The sequence below is a fragment of the Oreochromis niloticus genome, linkage group LG8, assembly GCF_001858045.2.
Source record: "Oreochromis niloticus isolate F11D_XX linkage group LG8, O_niloticus_UMD_NMBU, whole genome shotgun sequence".
In the NCBI taxonomy this organism is placed as follows: Eukaryota; Metazoa; Chordata; class Actinopteri; order Cichliformes; family Cichlidae; genus Oreochromis; species Oreochromis niloticus.
In genome coordinates this window covers 17,140,633-17,167,559 of record NC_031973.2, presented here as the reverse complement: position 1 = coordinate 17,167,559, position 26,927 = coordinate 17,140,633, and the positions used below count along the sequence as shown (strand labels likewise).

Genomic DNA, 26,927 nt, shown 5'->3' with positions numbered 1-26,927 from the left:
TACATCATACTGCTGTCATCTTATCATTGTGTTTTTATTCTTTTTAAAAGGGAAATAATATCATATACGAAAAAATGGCATATAATTCTGCTCACATACAGTACTGCAAATAATAAACATTGAAGCAAAAAAATTCTTTTTTTTTGTTACGAATTCACAACAGAAAGCTGAAAAAATACACATCTTTTCACCAAACTGTCATGTGAAGGTGTGTGGCAGGCAGAGAGAGGCTCCAATATGCAGACACAGACTAACTGAACTCAAACAGCTTCACTGCTGAAGCTCGAGAACAAACTCAAAACAACAAGAAAAGCTAACACAACTAAACATGAGACAAGAGATTATCACGATAAAACAGGAAACAGACAGAGGGCGAGGGACAGAGAGGGCGAGAGAAACCTGACAGACACACAGAGATATGACTGGGGAAACAGACAACTAAACATAGAGACAGGATATACTTCACAGGGAGGCCCAAATAACTAACACAGGAGATGCTGGGGAGGACACACAGTGACAGACACAAAAAGGGAACAGACTAAATGAACAAGTAACTAAGAACTAGAAATTCAAATGATAAAACTAGGAAGCACAAGGAAACTAAATAATATGAAATAAAGGTCAACAAGGTCCAAAAGTCCAAAAACACAAAGACAATGGGCCAACGACCCAGGCTGCATGACCTAAAGCAGCATGAATGAATCAAGTCACTTTCTACAGTTTAACAAAAATAGCTTTTTTTAGCATATATGTTGATTTTCATACATTTTGCAGTAGTCTACATGATGGCATGGAAGGTTTTTTATTAACTTTACAATATAGAGCACCCTGATCTAAATCAGCAACTGTTGTTGTGACTTGGTGCTACATAAATAAAACTGAATTGAATGGAACCATTAAATACAGTTTACATTATTAACATATTTGTTTGCATACATTCAAACATGGAAACTTTAATTGAGCAGTAAGATTCTTCAAAAAACATCACTTGGAAAAGACACTTCCTACCATAATGCATGACAGGACTTTGCCAAAACTCACTCCATCTGCTCAGGTAGGTTCACTACATTTAATATTGTCCATTTTATTTGAGTATCCAAACTTTGTGTCTGCTTGTAATGCCTTATTTTCCGGTGTCTGCTCAGATGGTTTAATTTCAACAATTATTAAGTCTTGAAGAAGTTATAGGTTATAGGGAATGAGTGATCTTTTGTTTGCTTAAAGATCAAATGTGGTAGCATGGACACTGCTGCACACCATATTCATTCCTTAAAATATCAGGAGGGTCTTTCATATATACTTAACACAACAAAGTATGGAAATTAGTGTTTTAAAAATGCTTTTTGGTAATAAATCTTATACCATTGAAAAGCCAGTTTATTTCCTCAGAAATAGTGCCATTTGTGCCGTTTGTAGAATTGAGTTGAGTATGTGGGTTGCGCCGATGAAAAATTTGCCAAATCGTGCTCACCAGGTTGGTCACACACTGCTGCGCCGTCCCATTCTTTAACCAGCACTTGTTGCAAGTCAGCCAGTATGGTTGTGTTGGTCACTCTGGCACGAACAGGACTCCCATGCAAATCTCACAAGTGTTCACTGGGGTTGAGGTCTAGACTGCAGCCAGGCCATTACATCCTTTCCCCTCCCCAAATGTTGAAAGTACCCACTCTGTAGGGGTTAGGATTGTCTTCTTGAGGCTAGAGTTTGGTCTAGTCTTTGGAGATATGGGACTGCCACTGGTTGCAGAATCTCATCTTGATATTTCTCTGCACTGAAATGGCCTCCAGTGATGACAAGCACTGTTTTTTTCCAGTGAGGGAGATGCTGCACCACGCTATCACACTGCCTCCACCAGCAATCAGCACAGAGTTCTCATAGCATTGTCCAAATCTTTTCCATACTTTAATCCTAAGATCCAACTGGTGTAGGCAGAATTTGGACTCATTGCTGAATACTACGTTCCTCCACATATTTTGGTTCCAGTACACATCTTGCAGATACCAGTGCAAACAGGGCTGATAGTTAAGGGCAGGCATGGTAGGCCTCCTGGTAGCCCCATGAGACCAGCTGTGTGCAGTCCCTTCCAGACTGTCTGTGTCGGGAGCCACTGACCATATTGTCCTGCAAACCTTGACTGCAGAGGTGTAGATGACTGTCTACAGTTCCTAAGTGCTGGCAGGGCGAGAAAACTGTCTTCTTGTGATGTTTTCTTCTTTGCAGCCAGTCTCTGACATCCCCCACTATGTGGAACTTGGCCTTCAATTTGGAGATGGTACTAGGGCTCACTCAAAATATTGCAGTAGCTTAGTTATGCGGAAAACTAGTTTGAGGTTGCCCTAAAGCACTAAAGCTCTATCCAGATCAGTCAAATGTGGGATGCTTGGAGCAGACACCAGCAGACCGTTCCAGCTATAAAAATGCTTTCCCACACTATAAGATTTTTTACCAAGAAGAACTGTTACAACAAAGGGATAATCAACCAAACACAAATTTCCTTACTTGTTTAATTTTGGTTTTAAGTTTACAGTAAATGTACAACAACAAATATGAGATTTGTTATTCTGTTTGGGATTCATTTCCATCAGTCCCCGGTTCCTGATCGGTCTCTGCATTTTCATTCATCATCTGTGAATATTTACTCTTGAAAAACCCAGCCTAGGAGTGCAAGGGGGAAAAATGAAAGTGCAGAGATCATGCATTAGACTTGCATTCAAAATTAAAGCAATTAACTATATGAGTAAATATAAACTCTTGAACTTTGTTTAAAAAATTAGACATATTCTCTAAAAACCTTTCACAGCTGTGTAATGAATTGAAAAAGTGTAAGAAGAGTCTTTCACCTTATACAGGCCAGCAGTGAGTAAAGCCAGAAAAGCCAACCCTCCCAGGGATCCTCCTATAATCTCTTTGGTGAAATTTGGCTGCGGATATACTTCTACCTCGACTATAATCTGAGAGATAAGGTAACAGAATGTGGATGATATTGAAGCTCTTGTATAACTCAAACAAGAGAAAGTAATGCTAAATCACCTTGCGAACAGGAGGGTTGTTGTTAGACACCGTTGAAAAGTAGATGTATTGGCTTTGGTCATACTCCACAGTGGCTGTACTGGTCAAGAGGAATTTGGCAGATTGAAGTCCAATCTTAGAAAAAATGAAATGAGTTAAACCTAAATTAGGTATTGTTTGATTTAAAATGGTTATATCTGAAGATTTAACCAAGGTACTCATACATACTCAGGAACAGTTCTAAAAACAAATATTAATGAAACAATTAAAAAAAACATTCTTTAATTACCTGCTCTATCCATCCTGAACTGAGGTTAGCAGATATTTCGTATGTCCTGCTCTGCAGTCTTCCCATGAATGTGTTGCACTTGAACACTGTGCACATGGCTACAGAGCAGTCCTGTGGGTGATTTAAAGAAGACTGAATGAAACAAATCTTTTATTCAGTACAATGTTATGTTTTGAATCTGTACCATGGTTCAGTTTTAACAGGTAGGTAGCAAAAGTGCAGAGGCATACTTACCACCACTTTATCCTTTTGTATCTTTGGAACAAAATCTTTGACACTTGGTTCTTCATCGTTTCCTCTCTGACAGTCTGCAATCTGAAATACATTTAAAATAATGTCAGGGTGATTGGTCCTAATTTTAGCACATTCACCCATCCCACAGCTAAATTTGACCCATTTTTAGATCTTCTGGTACATATATTACCTGTAGGCTGCTCAAATTCACCCAAATCTCTTTTTCACCAAGCTTCACTGGAACCTTGATCACCACAGTGAAATTAAGCGCTCTGATATCATTTGTTACCTGAAACAAGGGGAGAAAAGAAAAAGCAGTCAAACACTATTATGGTTAGGTCTAACTCTCACAGTCATATTTATTATATTTTATTATATTTTACCTTGATTAATTGTTGGACTGGTATCTGCAAATTATTCATCCCAAAAGTGAAATTGCTGTAGCTGAGGGAGCTAAACAGATATATTTTAAACATTAAATACCTACTGTGTAAGACAAAATGTGTTACTTTGAAAATAATTTATTTTATAACAAACAGAACAACACATACTTTTCAAATGTCATGAAAATGCTGTATTTCACATCAATCCATTTCTTTTTGTAGATTTCACTTGTAATAGCGTTCTCCTGATTTCCACTGAAAGAGAGAAGTGAAATAATTTGAACTGTATCTATGGGTTTTTGCTTAAATGAGAAAGACCTGTACTAAATGAGCAGTACCTGGTGGCATTAGCAGTGATAAAGATCTTCCTCTCTAGTTGAGTGTTTGTTTCGATACCATATGAGACAATGAAGAAAGCCTTGATTGAATTGAAGAAGAGAGATCAGAATGATTGCTCTTTTTTGTTAAACTGTGTAGAAATGAAAAGACAAAATCATACCACAATAACAAACCTTAGTTTTGCTCTTGAAAATTGGCTTGTCAATAGTACAGTCTGTCCTTCCACGGGATAAACCATCTTCACTGTCCAAGGACTTGCACTCAATTCTTCCCTTTATTAGAAAATAAAATGACTGCCGGATGCATTGGAAGAGCAGCAAATCAATGACGAACTGACACAGACTCGATCCTGACGCATTACCTGCTGAATGGTGAACTTCCTGTAGGAGAGTCCAGCTGGGTACGTGAGAATAACACGGCTGTTGTAGGAGTTTTCCCCTCTGTTCTCCACTGAGATTGTGACATTCAAAAGCTCATCAATGCCCACTTTAACCTCTGAGGATCTGACAAGAATAAAGGAAGAAGAAAACAAGACTGCACTGTGATGCTGAACTTGTAGGAGGCTAAATATAGTATAGCTTTGTGTTGAATACTAACATATTAATATTGGCTGTGAGGAAGCTCCCTATATCATTTTAATTTGCTGTCATTTGCTGGTGATCATAAAACACAAAAAATAACTGATGATGCATTATGAAAAAAGCTATTACCATCCACTGATTTTCGGACACTTATCCAGGTTTGGATCATGGAGGCCTCTGTCTAGGCAGAAATGCCCTGAGTTCTTTCTCTCAGCCAGCTCCTTCAGCTCATCCAGTGGGACATCAAAGCATTCCCAGGTCAAATAAACGCTCTCTAGTAATCTCTAGTAATCAGAATGGATGTCTCTAGGTGTCTTAGACAGATGCTGACCCACCTCAACTGGTTCCTTTCAGTGGGGAGGAGTAGCAGCTCTACTCTGATGTCTTCTCAAATGACTCTGCAGAAGACCCCGGCCTCTTTTGGAGAAAGCTAATTTCTGCTGTATCCTTTTGGGCAATTCCCAGACCTCACAGCCATAGGTGATGGGTGGGAAATAGATTTTTTGCTACAACAGACCAGTACAGCATCCACATCACTGCAGTTGCCATGTCAATCCGCCTGTCAATATCCCTCTCCACTCTCCGATTACTTGCCCTTAACACAAAGTGAGCACACCCCCACTGTTTCAGCTGAGGCCCATGGTCTCAGACTTCTGATGTTGATTCTCATTTCATCTGCTTCACACTCAACTGCAAACCATCATAGTGTACACTGGAGGTCATCGTCTGATGAGGTCATAAAAGTTGTGAACAGAATTGGTGGCAAAGGACAGTCCTAGAAGAGCTCAATGCTCACCAGGAATCGGTCTGGCATACTACTCTTATGGTTGTACAGGGACTGAATGGCCTGTAACAGTAGCAGCCAAACCAAACCCCCATAAGATTCCCCAAGGGATGAGCATCAATGCCTTCTCCAATAGTTTTCCAAAGCATATGTGAACTGGTTTGACAAAGTCCCATTACACTGTGCCACAACCTCACTTGGGTCAAGAGCTGGTCCGGTGTTCCATGATTATGAGAACAACTGCATTTTTTTCCTGGATCCACAGTTCAACTAATAGATGAGCTTTACTTTCCACCTTCCAGGGGGGGCTGAAGAGTGTGGTCCCTTGGAGCATACCCTTCAGCATTAGTTGGTTAGTCCCCAGGAGAGGCATCTTCAACCACCCCATACAGGGACTTCAAGAAAGCTGGGTACACTGACAGTCAAGATGTGTTTTCAAACCCAATGGTGTAGGAAAGCAACCCTCTCATCTAGCTGGGAAAACCAAACCACGTGCATACAAGTATACCCAGCCTTGCTCGTTGCCTATCACTGATTTCATGTTTCTTTAATAACTGTCAATAAACCAACTTCTCAATGATTTGAGCCATGTTTCTGTCTGTCATGGTTTGTGGGAGCATTGTGCTGGATGTTTCTGGATGGCTCTTCGGTTACACCCTCAGGCAGGGCCACAAGCTTTGCACTTGAATTCCATCCACAGGCAATCACAGGAGGACTCCATCAACCAGTACGGCCTGCTGCTCCGTTCAGCCACTCTCAGCGGTCCTACCTGCCTGTCCTCCTGCCTGCCCTGCACGCTGGATAACAGTCTCTGTAACTTCATCCCTCTAGATTCTCTCACAAACGTTTATCCCCTTCGAGCTCCGCGGTCTGGCTCTGACAGTAAGCACGCAGCATCATTATCCTGCTTTGCTCTCTCTCGTAATTGTTTCCTCTTCTGTTTCAGTTTTCCCACGGTCCCAATCGCAGCTTCTCTCTGCACTCACCTCCATATTTGCTTCTGTTTCCTCAGGCCTGAGTTTAACTTTCACTTTCATAGTTTGCTATTGTTTTCTCACAAAAGAAATAAAATGTATATAGTTCGCTGCTAAATTTGTGCTGAGTCTGCTTATGGGTCCAGTATTCATGAGAAACTCGGTTCATGACAGTGTCTAAAGTTTAGTGAACCTCATTGCCTTCTTGGGGATTGGTATAATTTTGAACTAAATATTCCCTGCTATTGTTGGGTTTGTTTCTTTAATCTTAATATGTCGTGGTGATCTCTCAATCACATACTACCACCATTGTGTGTGTGTGTGTGTGTGTGTGTGTGTGTGTGTGTGTGTGTGTGTGTTATCATTGTTGTCTCTCTTATTAGGGTAAAATGATGGAGACTAAATATCAAACTGTCCCAAAATATCTATGTGCTTCAAACTTCAAGTTTTCAAGTTTAAGTGTACAAGTTATGAAACCTAGCAAGTTACTAAAAACACAAGCAAAGCTAAACAAAGTTTTGTAATTCTGCCTCACCTGGTGAAATTGAAATCCACTTCCAGGTTATCAACACATTTGTTGTCAGTTCCACAATTGATCTCAAACCGTAACTGTGGAAGAGAGTGTGATGTCAAAAATATTTATATTACACATTATTCACAGAATAAATATAAACATTGTATAGATAAATCTAGCAAACTATTTGTGTGTTCTACCCAATGCCGGGTGTAACATAAAGTAAAAAGTAGCCTTATATTTTTCAGTAATGCAGTAATGTAATGTGTTACAGTAATTACACTTCAGTTACAATTATATTGTTACTTGTGTTTCAAAGTTTCCTTTAGTTATCTGCTGGTTGGTTGGACAGAAAGGGAAAAAATATCAAACAAAATAGTTTTTTCTTCCTGCGCACTTGTGCTAAAATTAGCCCATTTCAGTTTGTGTGCGGGAGGAGGGAAATAGTTGAGTGATGCACAGTAGAAATATGGACATTACTTTTATTTTTTATTGCACAAGAGGAGAAGACTGCAATGGTAAAATGCAAACTGCATCCAGGACAGAAACAGCTGCTGTTTGCACTGCTAACACAAATTGGATTATTGGAAGCATCTTCGCAGACAGCATGCTAGCAAAAAAACTAGCCAACAGAGGAACGTTAAAGCTGAGCGTATGCAGACCCCAGCCCAGCTGCCAGAGCCCAATCAGGTAAGAAAGGCAGTGATCAGCAGTCGAGCTTGGAGCCTCCATTTCTATTCATTAATGTTTCTAAAGGAGAATCACTGTTGCAACCATTTTGAAATCTTTTGTGTTTATATGTAAACACTAAAGGAAAGATCATATGTGTGTTCTCATTGGGATAGGGATTGCATTGGTGTGTCAAACTGTAGCCTAAGATTTATATTATTAACTTATAACTTATGAGACAATGCATTTTGGGTCATTTCATGGAGTAACAAGGAAATAATGTAATGATCAGTGTAATAAACTACTTTAGTAATTTTGTAGCACATTAAGAAAAATAACGATTAATTTCTAATACGCAACTTTTTTTGAGTTATGACCCCGAATATGTAGCTGTGCCTGCTGTTGTTACTGGGAATAAAGTTCCTAATAATATTCTGGAAAGCAGCTTGCATTTATTGCAGTGGGATTCCACTGCAGTGATGTTGATGCATGTACTTCCAGTACTTCAACTGAAATCTCTCCAGAAGGTATTCTTCAAGTGCATGCCAATAAAAAACACAATTAAAAAAATAATTTTATAAAGACTGCCCTCAGATATCTGGTTAATAAAGTACCTATAAAGGTTACTTACAGGATAAATGGTTGCTGTTTGAGCCTGCTGGGCAAGGCTTGGTCTGAGATTTCTGTTTGAGGGCAAACCATCAAACTTGAATTTGAGCTCATTGGAAAGTGAATTGAGAGCATCTTCTGGACAGGCCTGCAAGAAGAGATGAGTGCTGAGTTTAGATTCAGTGTTGGATGACTTAAAAACAAAATGGAAATCAAAATATAATGTTACACCAAGTTGAACTTTCTCTGATGTTGTTATTTGGTTTTACCTCAACAAGGAACTTCACAGTTGAGCAATTTTTTCTTAGTAAGTCCACAGTAAGTGATCCTGACTGCTCTCGTTTCCCACCAACATATGCTCGGTTGCTTGGAGGTTTGCGAGTGGCATCCAGTGTTAAAGTGTAATTAATCCTTGCTTGAGCTGGAATAAATCAGTGTTTGATTTCATAGCTGCAATTTACATACATTTAGAAAACATTAAATTGCTGGGCAGTGGCTTTGTAGTTCAGAAAAAGCAAGGAGAATGATGAACCTGTGTTGACTGTAGACACTCTGCTCATGGTAAAGCAAATTTCAGCTGTGTTCTCCAATGGTTTTGAGCAGATTACATTCTGAGTAGGGATTTGGATTGGGCTGAATGACACCTCAGCTTTAACCATTACTATGGGTCTTGATCTAGAAAGTAGGAAAACACATGTGAACAAGATTTGACTTTTTGTTCTGACCTGAATTAGTAACAAGACTTCAGTCTAATATTTCCTTTGCCCTAACATTTCACATGAACAACTACAGCTCAAACATTTTGAAACATTTAACATCTAATAGTCCTGAAATCTTTTAAATGATAGATGATGATTTATGGAATAATGAATTATAAATCAGGAATGCTTTTAAACAGAATATCTATGTAGGTGTACACCTACATATACCTGTGGTGTAACTTCATCGTATTAATGGGTAGAATAAATGATACCTATTTGATCATGTCAGCAGTGCTGAAACACATGGTATTGTATGAAAACGTTTTTGATATTGCATGCATTTCGATTTCTGTATGAACAAAGTTACTGTTTCACACATTTATTGCTTTTTTTAAAATCAGCAGAGCATTTTTCATCATGTGGTAAAATTATTTGAAAAAAATGTCTAATCCTTTTGACTCGTAAACTTTTTTCTATGATTGTGTGTTTATGTATTTGGACGGATGATCTGATATCGTCGTGTTGGTGTTGTTCCCAGATCATCATGAAAATGTTGTTCCAGGTTCAACATTGCAAGTGACCAATCACATTGTTGTGACGTTATTTTTTTGCGCGCCAAGCCATTCGTGCACTTATGAAATTCCAATGTTGCAAGGACAATATCAATTTTGCTTACCGTTTATTAAAGGGTTGGGGTTAGGGTTGTGGTCCGTTGATCGGCGGACAGAGGCGGTTTCTCGCAGCTTAAGTACAGTTTTTTGTTTTACGGCGGTTTTTCCCGAAGTCGCAACCGTATGACATCACAACATTCTGATTGGTCACTTGCAATGTTGATCCTGGAACAACATTTAGTATGATGATCCGGGAACAACACCAACACGACGATATCAGATCGTGTGTATTTGGACATTTTGATTCTATCTTATTTAATATTCTACAGTTCAGTTTACGTTCCTGGTTTTGGCTCTTTTAGTTTTGTTTCTGCTTTGTGTAATATTTGTATTTTGTGGTCTTAGTTTTGTCGTCTAGTCCTTAGGTACCTCTTACCGTGCCTCCCCTGTGCACTGCGTTCCATGTTTAGCCACTCTTGTGTTAATGTTTGTTTATCTCTTGTCCCTGTGTTTTATGTTCCCTCCTGTTACCCCAGTCTGTTGTGTCCCCTTGTCAGGTTACTCCCAGTCCTAATGTCAAGGTCATGTGTCTTAGTCATCTCCGTCTGCTGTGTGTCTGCTCTTTTCTTTTCTTTTGTTCCATCTTCACTCCTAGTCGTTAATTCCAAGTTTCTTAGTCCTAGCTTCCAGTTTATCTTTTGTTTGTTTCTAATACTTCTAGACAACACTTTTACCCTCGATCTGTATTTCTTTAAAAATCATAAATCCCTTATAATGAATGACTCAATCATTTATGATAAATTCATTGATATATAACCTATGTGCAGTTCTTATTATGGTGACCTTTCAAATTTGCCTAAGATTTGACAGGTAGTGCATTTGTTAAGATTGCAAATGAACAACAATGGTGGAATTACCACAGATAACAATAATGCATGACTGGACTATCTGGACTGTGACTTACCTCAGTAAAACAACTTTACCCTTTGAACCCACCGCTAAGTCAGGAAGTTCATCACCACTCTGGTCAAAAGACGACTGACTGATTGACAGGCCAAAGAACTTCAGTCCTGACTGGACCTGAGAGCCAATAATTCTCTGTGTACATGAAAACATTTTAATTAGTTAAGCTGCAGATTGTATATTGATAAATGAGTTTAATCATCTTTGTGAAATCCTCGATGTCGTGTACCTGTGAGTAAGTAGGACTGATTCTTCCTCCTCCTTCACTCTGGAATATGTAGATGCTGCCTTCACCATTATTCTCCAAAGGTGCTCCAACTGCCAAATCCCTGAATCCATCTGAGTTTAGATCAGGCAGTACAGCAAGAGAAGAGCCGAACCTTCCTTTGACAGCTGCATGTCCTCTTAGTACTAACGGATCATCAAAATTACACTCCACAAACTGAAAGGAGGAGAGTGAATATTTTATGATCATTAGGGAAGTTGACAAATAAACTAATTCATTTAATTGAAGTGGATAAAACTTTAATTTACCAAACCAGTTAATCTGCAAACATAAACTCTTCCCTCTCTATCAGGCTCCATGTACATTGGGGCTGATATGAAGATTAGATCAGTGATGTCATCATTATTTATGTCCATGGTACACACCTCTGCCCCAAAATATTCACCAGTCTGATACTGTGTAAGAAACACATTATTGATGAAAATAATCGCATAAAGCCAAATGAAAACAATTTGTATTTAAGAAAGTATTTACTACCAGTTTATAATCCCATTCAGTTTTGTCTTGCTGTAAATTCATACCTGTGATACCAAGGGCTCTATTTTTTGGTTTTCTAAGCTTTCTCTGTTAACAGCGACCACAACTCCTCTGTGTTTATATCTTGGAGCACCAACAATTGTCAGGGAACCACTTTGGGTTTCAGCAGTTGCCATGGAGTAACCTAGAATTTAGGTAGCCAAAAAGAGAAATGGATATGGAATCTGATACAAGTGTTTGTGTGAAAGAATTACAGCAGAGCTGTGTATATACATGCACACATGTGTATGAGTTAGATTGTTAAAGCTGTAATATTCTTACCAAGATAACTGTCAGGCTCCAAAGACACATCCTCATATGTTTTCAGCTTCTGGCCTCCTGTTGTGTATTGCACGTAGCCTCCCCTCCACTGGTTTGCACCAACAATAGACATCTGAATTCCCTACAATGCAGACAGGAAATACATTTTATATACAATTTATTTTACCTTTAAAATCTGGACTCTTGTTTTTATAAAAAGTGTGTGAATCTTTCGTTCTATGACTAGACTGTCTGTTGTATTTCAGGTAGTTTCATTTACCTCGGGCACAATAACTGCACTGAATCCCTCTTGAGACATTTCCATTTTCAGTGAGACTCCACCGGTTTGAGATCCTGTAAAAATATAAAATATATAAAGGTTTATTGATAGACACAATACAACTCATTACACCAGTAATTTAGTGTAATGATATCTGTTTATTATAAAGGTGCCTCAGTAGTTATTTTTCATTTCACTAATGCTTAGTGAAATTGACCTTTAGCCACAAGCAATGATACAATAATGCAGTGTAACATTTACAGAAACTTTATCAAAGCTTGCTAAATGTTGAATATATGATTTACCTTCAATGGAAAAAATTTTGTCCTGCAAACTCTGCCGGATTATTTCAAGTGCGTTGAAGTTCTGCACTTGAAACACGTGATTGTCTGAGGGAGACGATGCAATGGTGCGCAGTTCTTTTTTTGCTTCAGGCTGAATAAATGCATTCCCCACCTAGGGTTGTTTAAAAAATGTGTTTACATTTTCATGCAACATAAGGACTGATTTTATTAAAACTTTAATACAGTTTAATACAAAGTTTAATACAGTCTGTTTAATACAAACATTAATACAGTCTATGTTTCCATTATTAATTTTGCTTTTAAATTTATTGAAATTTAACGATGGTACTGTAATTAGATACCACTCCTGCGTATTCGATTATCAGCTGTAAAAGCTGGGAGTGTAAATGCAGCTCCTCGTCGAGTTCAATTCAATTTTATTTATACAGCGCCAAATCATAACAGCCATCGCCTCAAGGCACTTTATATTGTAAGGAAGACCCTACAATAATACATACAGAGAAAAAACCAACAATCATATGACCCCCTATGAGCAAGCACTTTGGGAAGGAAAAACTCCCTTTTAACAGGAAGAAACCTCCAGCAGAACCAGGCTCAGGGAGGGACGGCCATCTGCCGTGCAGATGCAGAGAGGTCTATTAACACATAGTGAGTGAGAAAGGTGACTGGAAAGGAAAAACTCAATGCATCATGGGAATCCCCCAGCAGCCTACATCTATTGCAGCATAACTAAGGGAGGATTTAGGGTCACCTGATCCAGCCCTAACTATATGCTTTAGTAAAAAGGAAAGTTTTAAGCCTAATCTTGAAAACAGGGATAGTGTCTGTCTCTCGAATCCAAACTGGAAGCTGATTCCACAGAAGAGGGGCCTGAAAACTGAAGGTTCTCCCTCTCATTCTATTTCTCCCAATCTAGGAACAACAAGTAAGCCTGCAGTGCAAGAGCAAAGTTCTCCATTGGGGTGATATGGTACTATAAGGTCATTAAGATAAGATGGAGCCTGATTATTTAAGACCTTGTTTGTGAGGAGCAGGATTTTGAATTCCATCCTGGTTTTAACAGGGAGCCAATGAAGGGAAGCCAATCGAGGCGAAATTAACATTAACAATAGTGTAAAAACAGTGTGATGGTATGGCCCTGGTTTCCATGGTTTCTGGAGGTGTGTAGGTGGCTCATTACTTTGCTCCATATACTGTAGGATCATGTGACTGTACTCCAATAAATAACCAAAACACATTATTAGCATAAAATTCAACATTATGCAGATTTAAATAATGGAGGTACTTACCCCAATCGCAAATCGAACAATGTTTTGATTTCCTGCTAGCTGTGCTGCATTTCCTAGGTCATACCGGTCATTAGATTGTCCATCAGTTATTACTATCAAGACTTTCTTCACATCTGGTCTGGAACCTCTTTGTGGTGTGAAAACGTTGTTTCTGTCAAATTAAAAATAAACAAATCTAATTTCAATATAAAACATGTTTTACAGTGCATATTTTGATCATAGAGTAAATTGCATGAATGATTATTACTTTGGCATGCATCCATCTGTTTTGTATTATCGCTCATGGACATTTTAGTATTTTGCAAATCTAGCTAAATTCTTGCATCAGTCAATACAGGTTTTAGTGTGGTCAGTCTCACAAAAAAATTATCTGCACAGGAAGTCTGTCAAGATCATTTAACTTTAATGCTTCAGTAATATCATTGTAACCCTTACACAACATGTCTGATGGCCTTAGCTGTATGAGTAGATCCCCCCAGCTGTTTGATTCCATCGATTTCAGTCTTCAGTGATCCAGATGAGGAAAATTTCTTGAAATAAAAATGAACCTGAGGTAACGAGGAGAACTGGGAAACAGAAAACTGAAAAAAAGGGAGAAACAATATTCAAAAAATATAAAATAGCCCTGTTTTATGGAGATAAATGAAAAGCAGTTGAAACTATTTGTGTCTGTAATATGATATGACTGACAGGTAGTACAGTGTCTTACCTGTGCATCAACTGACAGAAATGACTTGATTAGATCTTCCACAAACTTTGTCATTGTTTGAAAATCAGAGATAGATACGCTGCCTGAACCATCCAACAGAAAAGCAATGTCTACTTGTGTCGGGCACACTATCAAAGAGATGAATTGAAATTGATTATTTTAGGTGAATTTTAACACTTTAGCAAATCGACTATGAATACCCACATATTTAGAGGATTAGTCTTTTAGAAGAAGAAAGAAAAGAAGAAATTAAGATTAAGAGATTAAATTAGTTTAAACAAGTCTTGAAAATGCTTATAGAAGCCTAATTTTGTTATTAAATTAATTTAGTTATTTGTAGCCTTGATTTTTGCATTCAATTCTAATAACTTTAATTTTCTTCCTGTATTACAATAATAGAATCCATGGTTTGTGCAGGGGGGAGGAAAATGGTGGAGATTTGGACAATACTTTTATTTTATTTTAATTTTTGTTTTTATTTTTTGACCATGAAGGGACACGAGCATGATGGTAACATGCAAACCCCATCCAGGACAAAAACAGCTGCATTAAACTGCTAACACAACATCAGATGTTTGCAAACATCTGTACAGACAGCGTGCTAACACAACGCTTTGAATCAACCCAGAATGATGTTAAAGCTGAGTGTATACAGCATTGTGTTCAAACTTACAACACTACAGACCCTCTGTGCTGTATGTTCTTGTTAGGGTTGGAATTTGTGTTAGTGTGAGCGACAGTAGCGTCATGTTTACGTTGTTCTTATGTAACAGGAATACACCGTAATGTAACACACAGCAACACAAATTATTTTCTCCAGGAAACCATATTACATTACTTATTTGCATACGGAGCTTTAAAGAAGTTGTAAGTAGCTTTAGAGGGAAGTCAAAAGTTCTCGGTCTCCTTCTGATTTTTTTCCCCAAAGATCTTGTGTGTCTGTACTAGTCTTCTTGCATTTTGTCATGCATTGCATAACCCAAACAACCAGGCTTAGTTTCATTTTTGTAATGAATTGGAAATCAAAGGTGTGTGTGTGTGTGGGGGGGGGGGGGGTATTTGCACTTACACTTTCATTTTACATGCAGATATGGTTATTCCATTCTGAATAATTGAAGAGACCATCTTAAAAAAATTCTGATCCTTAGAATCAAATTACTTTTTATGCTGTAGATTTAATCTTGGCTAGCTCAAATTTTACCAGCATTTGTTTCAGTGTTGATGAATTCAGGGCAAATCCCTCCAGAAAAGCTCTTTGGATAAAACTACAATACAATTATTCCAAACAGACAATCTGAAATAAGGCTTAGAGGGGAAAACTGTAAACAAAAAAAACAAAAAAATCAACAACTCATACAACTTATACATTCATCCTTGAGTAATCACATCTCACACAAACGTAATTTTCTATTTACTGTTTCTGATTAACCCTTAATTGCTGGAATATATAAGGGAAGTCTCGAGACAGTTTCAATTGATTTCAGATTATACAAGCACAAATATAAATAATTATAAGACTATGTTCAGCTAAAAATGCAAGAGATTTTTATTAAGGAGGCACTAGGACTCTAATTATTAAGGGCACATTTTCACAAACTCCATTTATTGTTACCGTCTGGAGAAGAAGGTATGGGCAATCCAAATGTATTAGATCGGTCCATGTGAAAGCACACACCATTGTACATGGTGATACTTTTGCAGTCCTTTGGAATGGTTGGACCACACACCTGAGAGGAGACAAAGTCAAGTTCCCATAAAGTCCCATAAACAACGGTTCATTCCTTATAAAATCAACCAAAACTGAAAAAAAATCTCACATGATCCAGCAGAATATGTAGATTTTAAAAAATAACTTCAGTCTATTTAAAGCCATTCAAATGTGTCCCTTAATGCTATTAAAAAATCGATGTTAGAGGCCACCAAAGTATCTGGGGTGTGTAAAAAATTTTTTGTGCATATATGTTTTTAAATAACATTTTTCCTCGAACCTTTTTAAGTTTTCGGGCTTATAAACTCATTTAGGTTTTAATGCAGCTTAAATATGTAAAACTTGAATTAAAAAGAAACACATATTCAAATTAAAGAGACAAAATTTTGCATTGACTTCTACTTCATTGAATATGCTGAAGTTATTGTAAACCCTGATTCTGTGAAGGACAGATGGGAGGCACACTGGTTTTTCATGGGATGACCTTCATGCAACAATAACAAGACATATAAGGATAGAGGATGTTGATCCTCACTGCTTTTAACAAAGTACTTGTAGTGTCTGCAGTTCAGTAACTCACCACAGTGTTTTGTGTCGTGGGATCACTTTTCATTGTCAGACCAAGAGAAATGTTTACTGCAAAATCTGGTGCTGTATTGAAAGTGTATTGAAAATTTAAATACTAATAAAAGGCAATTGAAAGGAAGAAAACAAGACTTAAATCGATGACTGCAAAGAACCATGACTGAAACACTTCCCCATTTGATATGACAGGTGTTAGACATTGAAACTTCTCTCAACTGTAAACCAGGATGTAAAACAGGGAGCTGTACTATCAATGCATATAGGATTCAGTTTCACTATTGCTTCATTTTAAAGTTTTAAATAATTACAAAAGAAACATTGTAACAATAACATTATTAATAACATTGACTTCTTTGCTTATTTTACTTCATCATTTGACAAGATAATATTAGTTTTGAAGTCTCAGTGTTACTTACTAAGATATTTACTTATTGTGATTTGAGTTAAACAAGTTTCTGTGCCAGCGTCTGTGGGGAATTTCTTTGATGTCAACATGGTTACTGTCAGAGTTTCATCACATTTGGTTACCTACCTTCAATTTGGATATTTTGGCAGTTTGGGGAAGATGTGGTGCAGCTATATACTTTCCCTCTTCCATTTTGTGAATACTGTTCAAGGGGAGCACTGACGAGCAAACTGAGGAAATAAATTCAGACAATGATGAAGTCTAGAGTGCAAACTGTGGTTAAATAAACTCCATATGTTTCCTGTTAAAAAGTATTATATCCTTGTTTGCTTATTACTGTGGGCCCTAACAGAAATGATTGTTAAACATGCAGTTATAGATCGACATCCAACATAACAATGTATGTTGTGACTTACTCTGATTGTCTTTGAACCACCTGGTACCCAAAACCAGCAGCAGAGTTATTCAGGGCCTTCCATGCCGCGGGATCAATATTGAAACAAAGTGCAGCATTTAACACTGAGAATTAAAGAAGAAAGAAGAACATCGGTAGTTTTATTTAAAGCCACTGTAAAGGATAATAATGTGGTTATATTATCTCTAATTCTAATCACATATGAGGAACTCCATACAGTCTTTGTGTTACTTTCATTCCACCTCTGGAATCCAGTCACACCTTTCCTTAGTTACCACTAGAGAGCACCAAAGTCAGATACTAGATTTGAACATACTGGTAGGTAATTATTCACTTGAAAAACATATTTAAGATTTTATTATGGAATTAGTTGTGTGTCTTTGATTCTTATATCTTACTCCATCTGTCAAAAGCAAAATACTGACACTTAAAACTTTCAAGAAAAGATGCTGTTGCTATACTATAGTATGAAAAACTATTAATATACTGTGTACATTTACAGACCATTTGCTTATTTTACAGTACTAAAAATTGAACTGTGTAGAAAATTTCACTGGTGTGCATATTCATCTTTCCTCCTGAACTGTCTGTCAGATTCATCAATACGTGCCACACCCATACACAAGTAACAAAAAAAACTCTCTGTGGAAGTTGATACTGCGAATGTAAATGCCCAAAGAAGAAATTAAAGTCATTCCCATGTGATTGCTTTTGATATTAAAATACTACACAGAACCTTAAATTATTTCTGCTATGACTACTGTCCAGTAAAAATTGTGTATTGTTGCGATCCTACAGCTGTCCGATTATTTATTTTTGCCACACAAATAAAGCCTTCCTTTTATGGACATGCTAACAGCAGTCAATATGTCACATAGTGCTAACGCTTTTTTGTTTCCTGCTTCATGTCACAGTATTCAACAATGACAGTGTCATTATTTTAAAGTTTTGCGAAACCTATTTTGAAATACATTTCGTAAGAGTGGTACGCCCTCAAGTTCTGCTTTTTCTTATTGTCACAGGTTTGGATATTTTCAACATCAGTTAAAGAAAAAATGTACTTCTTCACTTGTTTGCTTTTTTTCATATGTGCATTTATATTTTTCAGGTGTATTTTTACATGGATGTGAAGGTATATCAGCGCTCAGTTAAAAAATAAAATAAAACAAACATTAAAAAAATAAAAATAACGAATTTAAAAAATAACCACCTGTGGCAAAGGTGAGTTGGATGGATGAAGTATGATGTCACCGTGGTGTAAAAAGTCCTGTTTTTTGTAGCCCTGCACAAGGTAGTAAGGCAGATATGATAAATTTATTATCTATGTATCTTAAATCCAGTTTCACCATTTTTTAATGGTTTATAATCAAGTGTTTAGTTTGTTTGAGTAAATCTATTTATGAAAGACTTCTCCAATCAGTGAATTTCAACAACAAAAAAATGATGCTATTTACAGCTAGAAGCTAACTGAGCTAATTGCACATTTAATTTGTGTTAGCAGAGGCTAAAACGCAAATACAGTAACGACCATCACTAAAGTATTTCTAGATGATATTATTTCACTACATGATTTATAGTCCTTGCTGGTTTTTAATACTACAGTTTTTTCATTTAAAATGTTGCTGTCTTGTGTGTATTTAGTAGGAACACTTGTAGCTTTAATTTAGCTTTAGTTTGTTTAAAGGCCTGTAATGTTTTCAATATTTGCACACATTTATTATTACAGAGTGAAAAATCAGAAGGCACAAAACTTGTCTTACCTGATGAGAACAGTGTAGCATGAATTATCCAGTCCATTGTGTTAGTCCCATGAAAAATAATTCAAGCGTTTGTTTGGGGGGGTTTTGTTTTTTGTTTTTTTTGAGTTGAGTGTTCTGCTCAAAGTGTGCTTCAACAGTTGTTGAAACCAAAATGCAGAAATCATAGGGTGTGATAACAAAGGTAAGGCAACCATTTAAAGCAATTCTTTGGCAGGAGGAGTCACAATGATTACAGCACTGTCAGTAGTAGACAAAGGTGGCAAAAGTACCGACATTACTTGCTTAAATAGAAGTACAGATAGTAGTGTTAAAAATAGTCCAAACTTAAATAAAAGTGAAAAAGTACTGGCTCTGAAATGCACTCAAAGTAAAAAAGTAAAAGTAGCTCCTTGAAGAACATTTCTACCACCTCTTTTTATTGAAATATTGCTAACTGAACCTTCTACTGCATTAATGTGAAAGAATAGAAACTTTATTTAAGTCTAAACTTTAATTCTAATAAAGGAATTATATTTCACAATAATTTCAGTTGAGAGGGTCAGTAGATTTTCTCAGTGTTCCAGCTGTGATCAGTCTGTGACCTGCTGCTCTTTGTCGATTTACACAACTGAATTCAACAAGACGTCAGCAGATGTTTTACGAGTTGTCCTGGTTGATTTTCATCCTCTACACTAACACCGTTTATGCTGTCTTTATATTATACACTATCGGCCCGAGTCTTGCCTTAATCGTGTGTCGTGCATCTTGTAGCATGGGGTAACGAGAAGCGATTAACACCCTCACAACCAGCTCCTGATCATCAATCGCATGGTCGCAAGAAAATCAAACCTGTTTGAAATCCTGTTGCCCCTCATGAGGGTATCAACACAACCTCTCACACTGCACATGCGCAAACACAGAATGCAAGTGAAAAGGACAGAGTAGCATGGCAGTGCAGAGTGATCTGGACACAAGCCATGGAGGCACAACTTGTAGAACTTTGGCAAGCTCATCCAAGCCTTTTCGATGTGGCCTCACAAAATTATCACGATCGCAACAACCATGAAAGAGATGGACATTGCTGCTCAATTGCAGCTGCCTGGTCAATGTTTTTCATTAGCAATTTAGCAAAGTTGATGGTGGTGTGTATGTCTGTGTGATCATGCATCATGACCAACGAACTTCTAACCCCTGCGATTCAATCATAAAGTTTGAGCAGGAGCTGAAAAACGCGACTGAAAAAATATCACACAGTTTATGCCCATCTTAACTCTGACCTTTCATTTGTTCCTGTTTAGGCTCAAATCGGTTTGATGTGTCAAGGCCCGTAGTGACGTGAAATAATAACTCCCCTAAAATGCGTCAATCCTAAAGTAACGAGCCCGTTTTTATTTGTTTAAAAACGCCGGGAGTAAAAGTCAAAAGTTGTCCGAAAAATAAATACTCAAGTACAGAAATGAATTATCTGTACTTCATTATTTCCCACCTCTGGTAGTAGATAATATGCTGCATGTTTTAAAAGGTGATTAATTTAATACTGTCTAGATTTCTAAATTTTCTAAATACTCAAGAATTTGGAAAATTGTACTTTCATTCTTTAGGATGATATTTCAGGCTCTGATGCTTTAAGAATAAATGTATATAATACAAGACTTGTCACTGGATCTGTGTTTTGTAATACAAGTTGAGAAAGAGCACAGAGGTTGAAGGGGCCACTACCCTCTTACACATCTAGACCTTTCTTCCTCCTTTTTTCTAGTCTTTTAAGATGCATCAGTTTAACCTGGCTGCTAAGACTTGTGATGGTCAGGTCAAATGTGCAGGTCACACATTTTTAGCATATTGTTTCTCAATGTAAGATTGCAATTGCTGAACCACACCTTTCTTTGAGTACAGCTAGTTTGATATTCTAGCAAACATTTTTTTAAAATACATGTGCATACAATGTTTTGATATTAGGTAAAAATGTTACATTTAAGTAAAAAGCAGCACAATCTCTGTCACGGCTGCCGAGGCGAGCCGTGTGGTGTTGGAGGAAAAGGAGGACCCAAAATGCAGGCAGTGACTGATGATTCGAGTGACGTTTATTTACAAATGGTGGAGTGGCAAAAAAAACAGGCAGTGAGGGAAGAGAGTTAACAGAACAACCTAAACTGGGAAAACTAAATAACAAACCAGAGATCATACGAATGGGGTGAGAGGCAAAGAGCCGCAGATGAGGAGCAGGACACCGTGGAACACAGACGAACCGGCAACAGGCAGGAGAACACACAGGGCTTAAATACACACAGCAGTGATCAGGGGATGAGAGACAGGAGGGCAACACACCTGGGAGAAATCAAGGCTGACGGGACAGGGGAAACGTAAACTGAACACACTCACATGAGACAGAGACCTTCAGAATAAAACAGGAAACTCACAGACACAGAACTGGACAAGACACTGAACTAAACAGACTGATTCACAAACAGAAAGTGTGACACCATAGACAGACAGATGCAGACTCATAAACAGGCATAATGACATCAAGGACAGACGGGGGGAACATGGGAGGACCAGGACAGGCACAGAACAGAAACCTAACAAAATGGCGAATAATAATGAAATACCTAATCAGAATAACAAAAGCTTAAAGAAACAAAACACTGAGACGGCAGACTCAGGACCATGACAATCTCATTTTTGGCATTTATTTTGTTACTAACACAGATGGTGCGGATATTTAAAGCTGTGCTCATTTTTCCTTAAACCCAGCTGCTATATAATATCTCCACCTAAAAACACACTCCAGACTTTAGAGGGCATTTGAACAATGATAAGTTTGTTTATCAACTGAAAATATCGGCAAATTTACTTTTACGAAACTGTAATTTTAAGAGCAAAACCTTTAATCAATGATTTTGTCGGCCTGTTTCCTGCCACATATTATCTATCTGTTTTTATAAAACAGTACTGTGGTGGTAATGTGCAAATCAATATTAACACTTAGTAAACAGATTGGTTATTTAATTTCTTTATGGTCGATCTTAAACCTGTCTTGGCAGAACTTTGGTTTTTACTGAAGTGAACTGGTTCTGTTTTATTATATAAATCTTAGGGCAGTTAAGGGGTGATGTGTTAGCAGATCACCCTACGATTGAAGCATCACAATAATTTGCCCGTTTAGTACATATACCCTATAGCATATCAAATTTAATGTATCTAATTTTCTTACATTTCCCCTGTGCTGTCTACTTCTTCTTTCCTGTTACATTTCTAATGTCTCATGAATTCTTGCATGCCTTGGCTTCACTCCTTGTGTTTGCAGTTTTTCTCAATCGATTGGGGTCAGTTCTCACCACTCTTCATGCAGTTCTCAAAACAGTTAAGGCATTTTTCATAACAAAGAGTCACCTGTGCAAAATACACTACAACAATCAAGACCTTTTTGACATTTGTCAGAACATGAATACTCAGTAAATCCTTTAAGCTCTGTGATGAATGAATAAAAACGTTTCAACACGCTTTAAACACTTCTGACCTGACATCTAGGCCTAATGTAGAGTACAAATTTTTACTTTGAATTTTTTTAAACTTTACAAAACTGATGAACTGGGGAAAAGCAAAATTCATCATTCATCATACAGTGAGGTCAACAAGTATTTGATCACCCTGTGATTTTGCAAGTTCTCTTACTTAGAAATCATGGAGGGGTCTACAATTTCCAGCATAGGTGCATTTCCACTGTGAGAGACAGAATCTAAAAAGAAAAATCCAGAAATCACATTGTATGATTTTTGAACAATTTATTTGTGAATTACTGTGTCAAATAAGTATTTGATCACTTGCTTATCAGCCAGATTTCTGACCCTCAAAGACCTGTTATTTTGCTTTCAAATAGTCCAGCTACACTTTGCTCATGATTCTAAATTAGTAGCACCTATTTGAGGTCGTTAGCTGTCATAAAGACACCTGTGCCACCCCACAATCAGCCAAATTCCAAGTAGCAACATGGGCAAAAGAGCTGTGAGACAAAATTGTAGACCTTCACAAAGCTGGAAAAGGACTACGGGGCAATTGCCAAGCAGCTTGGTGAAAAAAGAACAACTGTTGGAGCAATTGTCAGGAAATGGAAGAGGCTAATGATGACTGTCAGTGTCCCTCGGACTGGGGCCCCACGGAAGATCTCTCCTCGTGGGGTTTCAATGATGCTAAGAATGGTGAAGAATCAGCCCAGGACTACATGGGAGGAGCTGGTCAATGCCGTGAAGAGAGCTGGCACCATCGTTTCCAAGGCTACTATCAGTAATACACCAAGACGTCATGGTTTAAAATCTTGCATCACATGGAAGGTTCCCCTGCTTAAGTCAGCCCATGTCCAGGCCCGTCTGAAGTTTGCCAGGGATCATCTGGATGATCCAGAGGAGTCATGGGAGAAAGTCCTGTGGTCAGATGAGACCAAAGTAGAACTTTTTGGTCTTACCTCCATTCGCCGTGTTTGGAGGAAGAAGAATGATCAGTATCATCCGAATAATACCATACCTACAGTGAAGCATGGGGCTGGAAGCATCATGCTCTGGGGGTGTTTTTCTGCACAGAGGACAGGACGACTGCACTGTACTAAGGAGAGGATGAACGGGGCCATGTATTGTGACATATTGGGCAAAAACCTCCTTCCCTCAGTCAGAGCATTAAAGATGAGTCGTGGCTGGGTCTTCCAACATGACAATGACCCAAAGCACACAGCCAGGAAAACCAAGGAGTGGCTCCGTAAGAAGCATATCAAGGTTCTGGAGTGGACTAGCCAGTCTCCAGACCTAAATCCAATAGAAAATCTTTGGGGGGAGCTGAAACTCCGTGTTGCTCAGCGGCAGCCCTGAAACCTGACAGATCTAGAGAAGATCTTTATGGAGGAGTGGGCCAAAATCCCTCCTTCAGTGTGTGCAAACCTGTTGAAGAACTACAGGAACCATTTGACCTCTGTAATTGTTAACAAAGGCTTCTGTACCAAACACTACATTTTTTTGACTACAGTGATCAAATACTTATTTGACACAGTAATTCACTAATAAATTGTTCAAAAATCATACAATGTGATTTCCGGATTTTTCTTTTTAGGTTCTGTCTCTCACAGTGGAAATGCACCTATGCTGGAAATTGTAGACCCCTCCATGATTTCTAAGTAAGAGAACTTGCAAAATCACAGGGTGATCAAATACTTATTGACCTCACTGTATATATAGTTTCATCATGAAACTATATATATTAGAAAACAGACAGGGAAAATATATACAATCTGAGAACCTATAATCAGCTACTGTATAGTGCAATAAAGTCACACTACATCCATTTAACAACCACTTCATTAGGTACGCCTGTTCCACTGTTCATTACAGTAATCGAAATATCCAATCAGCCTTTGACAACACCAGCAACTCAAAGCATTTAGGCATGTAGAGATGGTCAAGACAGCCAGCTGAAGTTTAAACCGAGCATCACAACAAGGAAGAAAGACGACTGAATGTGGCATGGTTGGTGATGTCAGACGGGTAGAGTATTTCAGACACTGATGATACTGGGATTTTCCCACATAATCATCTCCAGGGTTTACAGGGAATGGTCTGATATGAAAATGAAACTACTTTGTTGATGTTGGTTACTGAGTGTTGCCAAGTGTGTGCTTGGTGTTCATGTTGTTTTGTTTCTATTACTATTGGAAGATAAAGGTGGCAAATTTGTAGCACCCTAGATTGTTTTGCTATTTAGTCAAAAGTAGGAATTGGCTTGGTACAGAATGCCTATAAAGGCATTCGAGCCTTTATATTGCAATATTAGGATACAAGGGAGACTAGTCATGAAACATGGAATACAGGGGAGGAACAGTAACAAAATCCTAAAGATTAAAACTATAAACATAACCAGTGCAGAAAATAACTAAGAGAAAAAGAAATACAAATGATTAAAGTAGAAACCAAAAAAATACCAGAAGAAGCCTAAAAACCAGAAACACACGCATTTTAGAATCCATCTTTAAGGATAAACGTTTCCTCTAGGGGTACAACGACACACAAAATGCACGTTTCGGTTCGGTTCGATACTTTGGTGTCACGGTTCGATTTTTTTTCGATACAAAAAAATGTTCATGCCTTTTTAATTTGTCATTTATTAAAATTATAAATATATATTTTAACTCAAAAGTACAGTTTTTAAATTTGATGTTGCTGAAACAACAAAATAATAATAAAAAAAAATCTATCTGATTGAGGAATCACTCATCTTTGGAAAAGAGAGTTTATTACAGAGAAATGGCTCTTTCCAAAATAAAAGCTATACTATACGCTTCTTCTGGGCTATATTCTCAGCAGCATGTTAAACATATCAGGTCCCCATAAGGAGAATCATGTGCTAACGGCTGTCTAAATGACTCTGGTAAAGTTTGTAGCATGCGTGCTTGTTGTTTTTGTCTGCTTCCACTTGTCTTTGCACTACGATGATGTCGGCATAAATGTGGAGTCACAAAATAAGTTCTCTGTTTTGCCTTGCTGCACAGGCATTCAGTCCAAGAATCCAATTTCGGTTTATGGTCAAGCATAATACCAAGATACTTGTATTTACTCACATGCAGGATCAGCTTTCTCCATTTGTGAAGGTAGGCTGGGATCAATGACTGTAGAAAATACAGTCATTGGCTGGGATAATTGTTTCCTGCTAACATCTAAAGACATTTCTATCTCTAGAAATCTAGATCGCAAACCTATTGCAATACTCAGCCCCTCGTTGGCTCTCATTCTATAACATCTGCTCTAAAGCAGCCTGTGCGACCCGAAGCCTTAGAACAGCCGCTCTCTCTTCACATCTTTAAGCCTTGCAGGCTCTTTCTTCTCTGTTGGTCATCAGCAGCCCCAAGCCTAATTCAGGCTCTTCTCTTCTACAGTTTTCGGCCTTTTGCAGGCTCTCTGTTCACTCTCATCCAGCTGCAGCTCTAAGTCTAACACAGGTGTTCTCTCTGCTCTCTGTCGGCCATCTATGGCCCTGAGCCTTAATGCAGACTCTTCCTCTCTCTTGGCTCATTGCCAACTCTTAGCCCAATTGTTGTCACTGCTTCTCTCCCTCAGCTCTGTGAATCACCACTTTACCACGTTGGAGGGGTTTATGTGTCCCAGGGGCTATTTTGGTGGGGTGAGGGCAATGCTGCCTGGTGGCTGGGCATGGCCCAGCATAGCGCAGCCCAAGGGGCACAGCCTGCCCTACTGTAGGCATACCGCTCTCACTGTCAGAGTATCCAGCCTCCTTGGAGTCACTGGGTGGGTTGATTGAAGGTCCTTCATCTGGTGACTCAGTAGTCCCACTAAGACTCTACAAAAACGTTGTCACTGGACTTCTGTGCAAATCACAGTTTTTTCATAAAGAACACAATTTATGAATATAAGGATGTCAACAAGTGCACATGGCTCAGGACACCTTAGGTCCCAGGTCGGTGACCAAAGCAAAAACTCGGGTGTCAGAGTTCAGTGAGACCATGCAAAAAAAAACATTATGTAAAGTCTTTTGCTTCTGTAGCATTATTTTGTAAAATGATGGTCCTTTTCCTAATACATAAATATGCAAGAATATGATGATGTTATCTTTCTTATTAAAGGTGAGATAATGAGTCATATAAGAATGAAAAAAGGAAGCATAGTTGTGTTCACATGCTGCACAGGATACAACACAAAGCTGACAAAACATCTTTTATTGTTGATCAGATTAGAGAGTAAGATTCTTCAAAAAATAAAAAGTCACTCTGAAA

The 26,927-nt window shown here is 38.0% G+C and overlaps 1 protein-coding gene across 1 annotated transcript; it reads right to left on the bottom strand.

Moving 5' to 3' along the window:
• Positions 1-15: 15 nt before the first annotated feature.
• Positions 16-19,331, bottom strand: LOC106098356 (integrin alpha-M). Its single transcript, XM_019362654.2, has 30 exons — positions 19,181-19,331; positions 17,422-17,524; positions 17,132-17,235; positions 16,595-16,665; positions 15,919-16,033; positions 14,307-14,434; positions 14,033-14,178; positions 13,598-13,748; positions 12,309-12,459; positions 12,004-12,077; positions 11,745-11,865; positions 11,468-11,607; positions 11,195-11,341; positions 10,890-11,102; positions 10,662-10,795; positions 8,918-9,060; positions 8,655-8,806; positions 8,408-8,533; positions 7,129-7,202; positions 4,616-4,757; positions 4,428-4,526; positions 4,254-4,333; positions 4,084-4,170; positions 3,916-3,985; positions 3,723-3,821; positions 3,533-3,613; positions 3,299-3,409; positions 3,031-3,144; positions 2,841-2,951; positions 16-2,655 (listed from the first exon to the last, which is right to left on the bottom strand). Exons 1-30 carry the CDS (start codon positions 19,215-19,217, stop codon positions 2,557-2,559), a joined length of 3,423 nt encoding a protein of 1,140 aa, XP_019218199.1. The 5' UTR covers positions 19,218-19,331; the 3' UTR covers positions 16-2,556.
• Between the last annotated feature and the right edge of the window lie 7,596 nt (positions 19,332-26,927).

What these genes read in the sequence shown, in the direction of transcription:
- LOC106098356 (XM_019362654.2), bottom strand. Translation starts at nt 19,217, where the DNA reads ATGGACTGGATAATTCATGCTACACTGTTCTCATCAG. An exon ending in AAACAGCAACCATTTATCCT is followed by an intron (nt 7,203 to 8,407) that starts GTAAGTAACCTT and finishes TCTCTTCCACAG; the next exon opens with TTACGGTTTGAGATCAATTG. An exon ending in TACAAAAGGATAAAGTGGTG is followed by an intron (nt 3,410 to 3,532) that starts GTAAGTATGCCT and finishes AATCACCCACAG; the next exon opens with GACTGCTCTGTAGCCATGTG.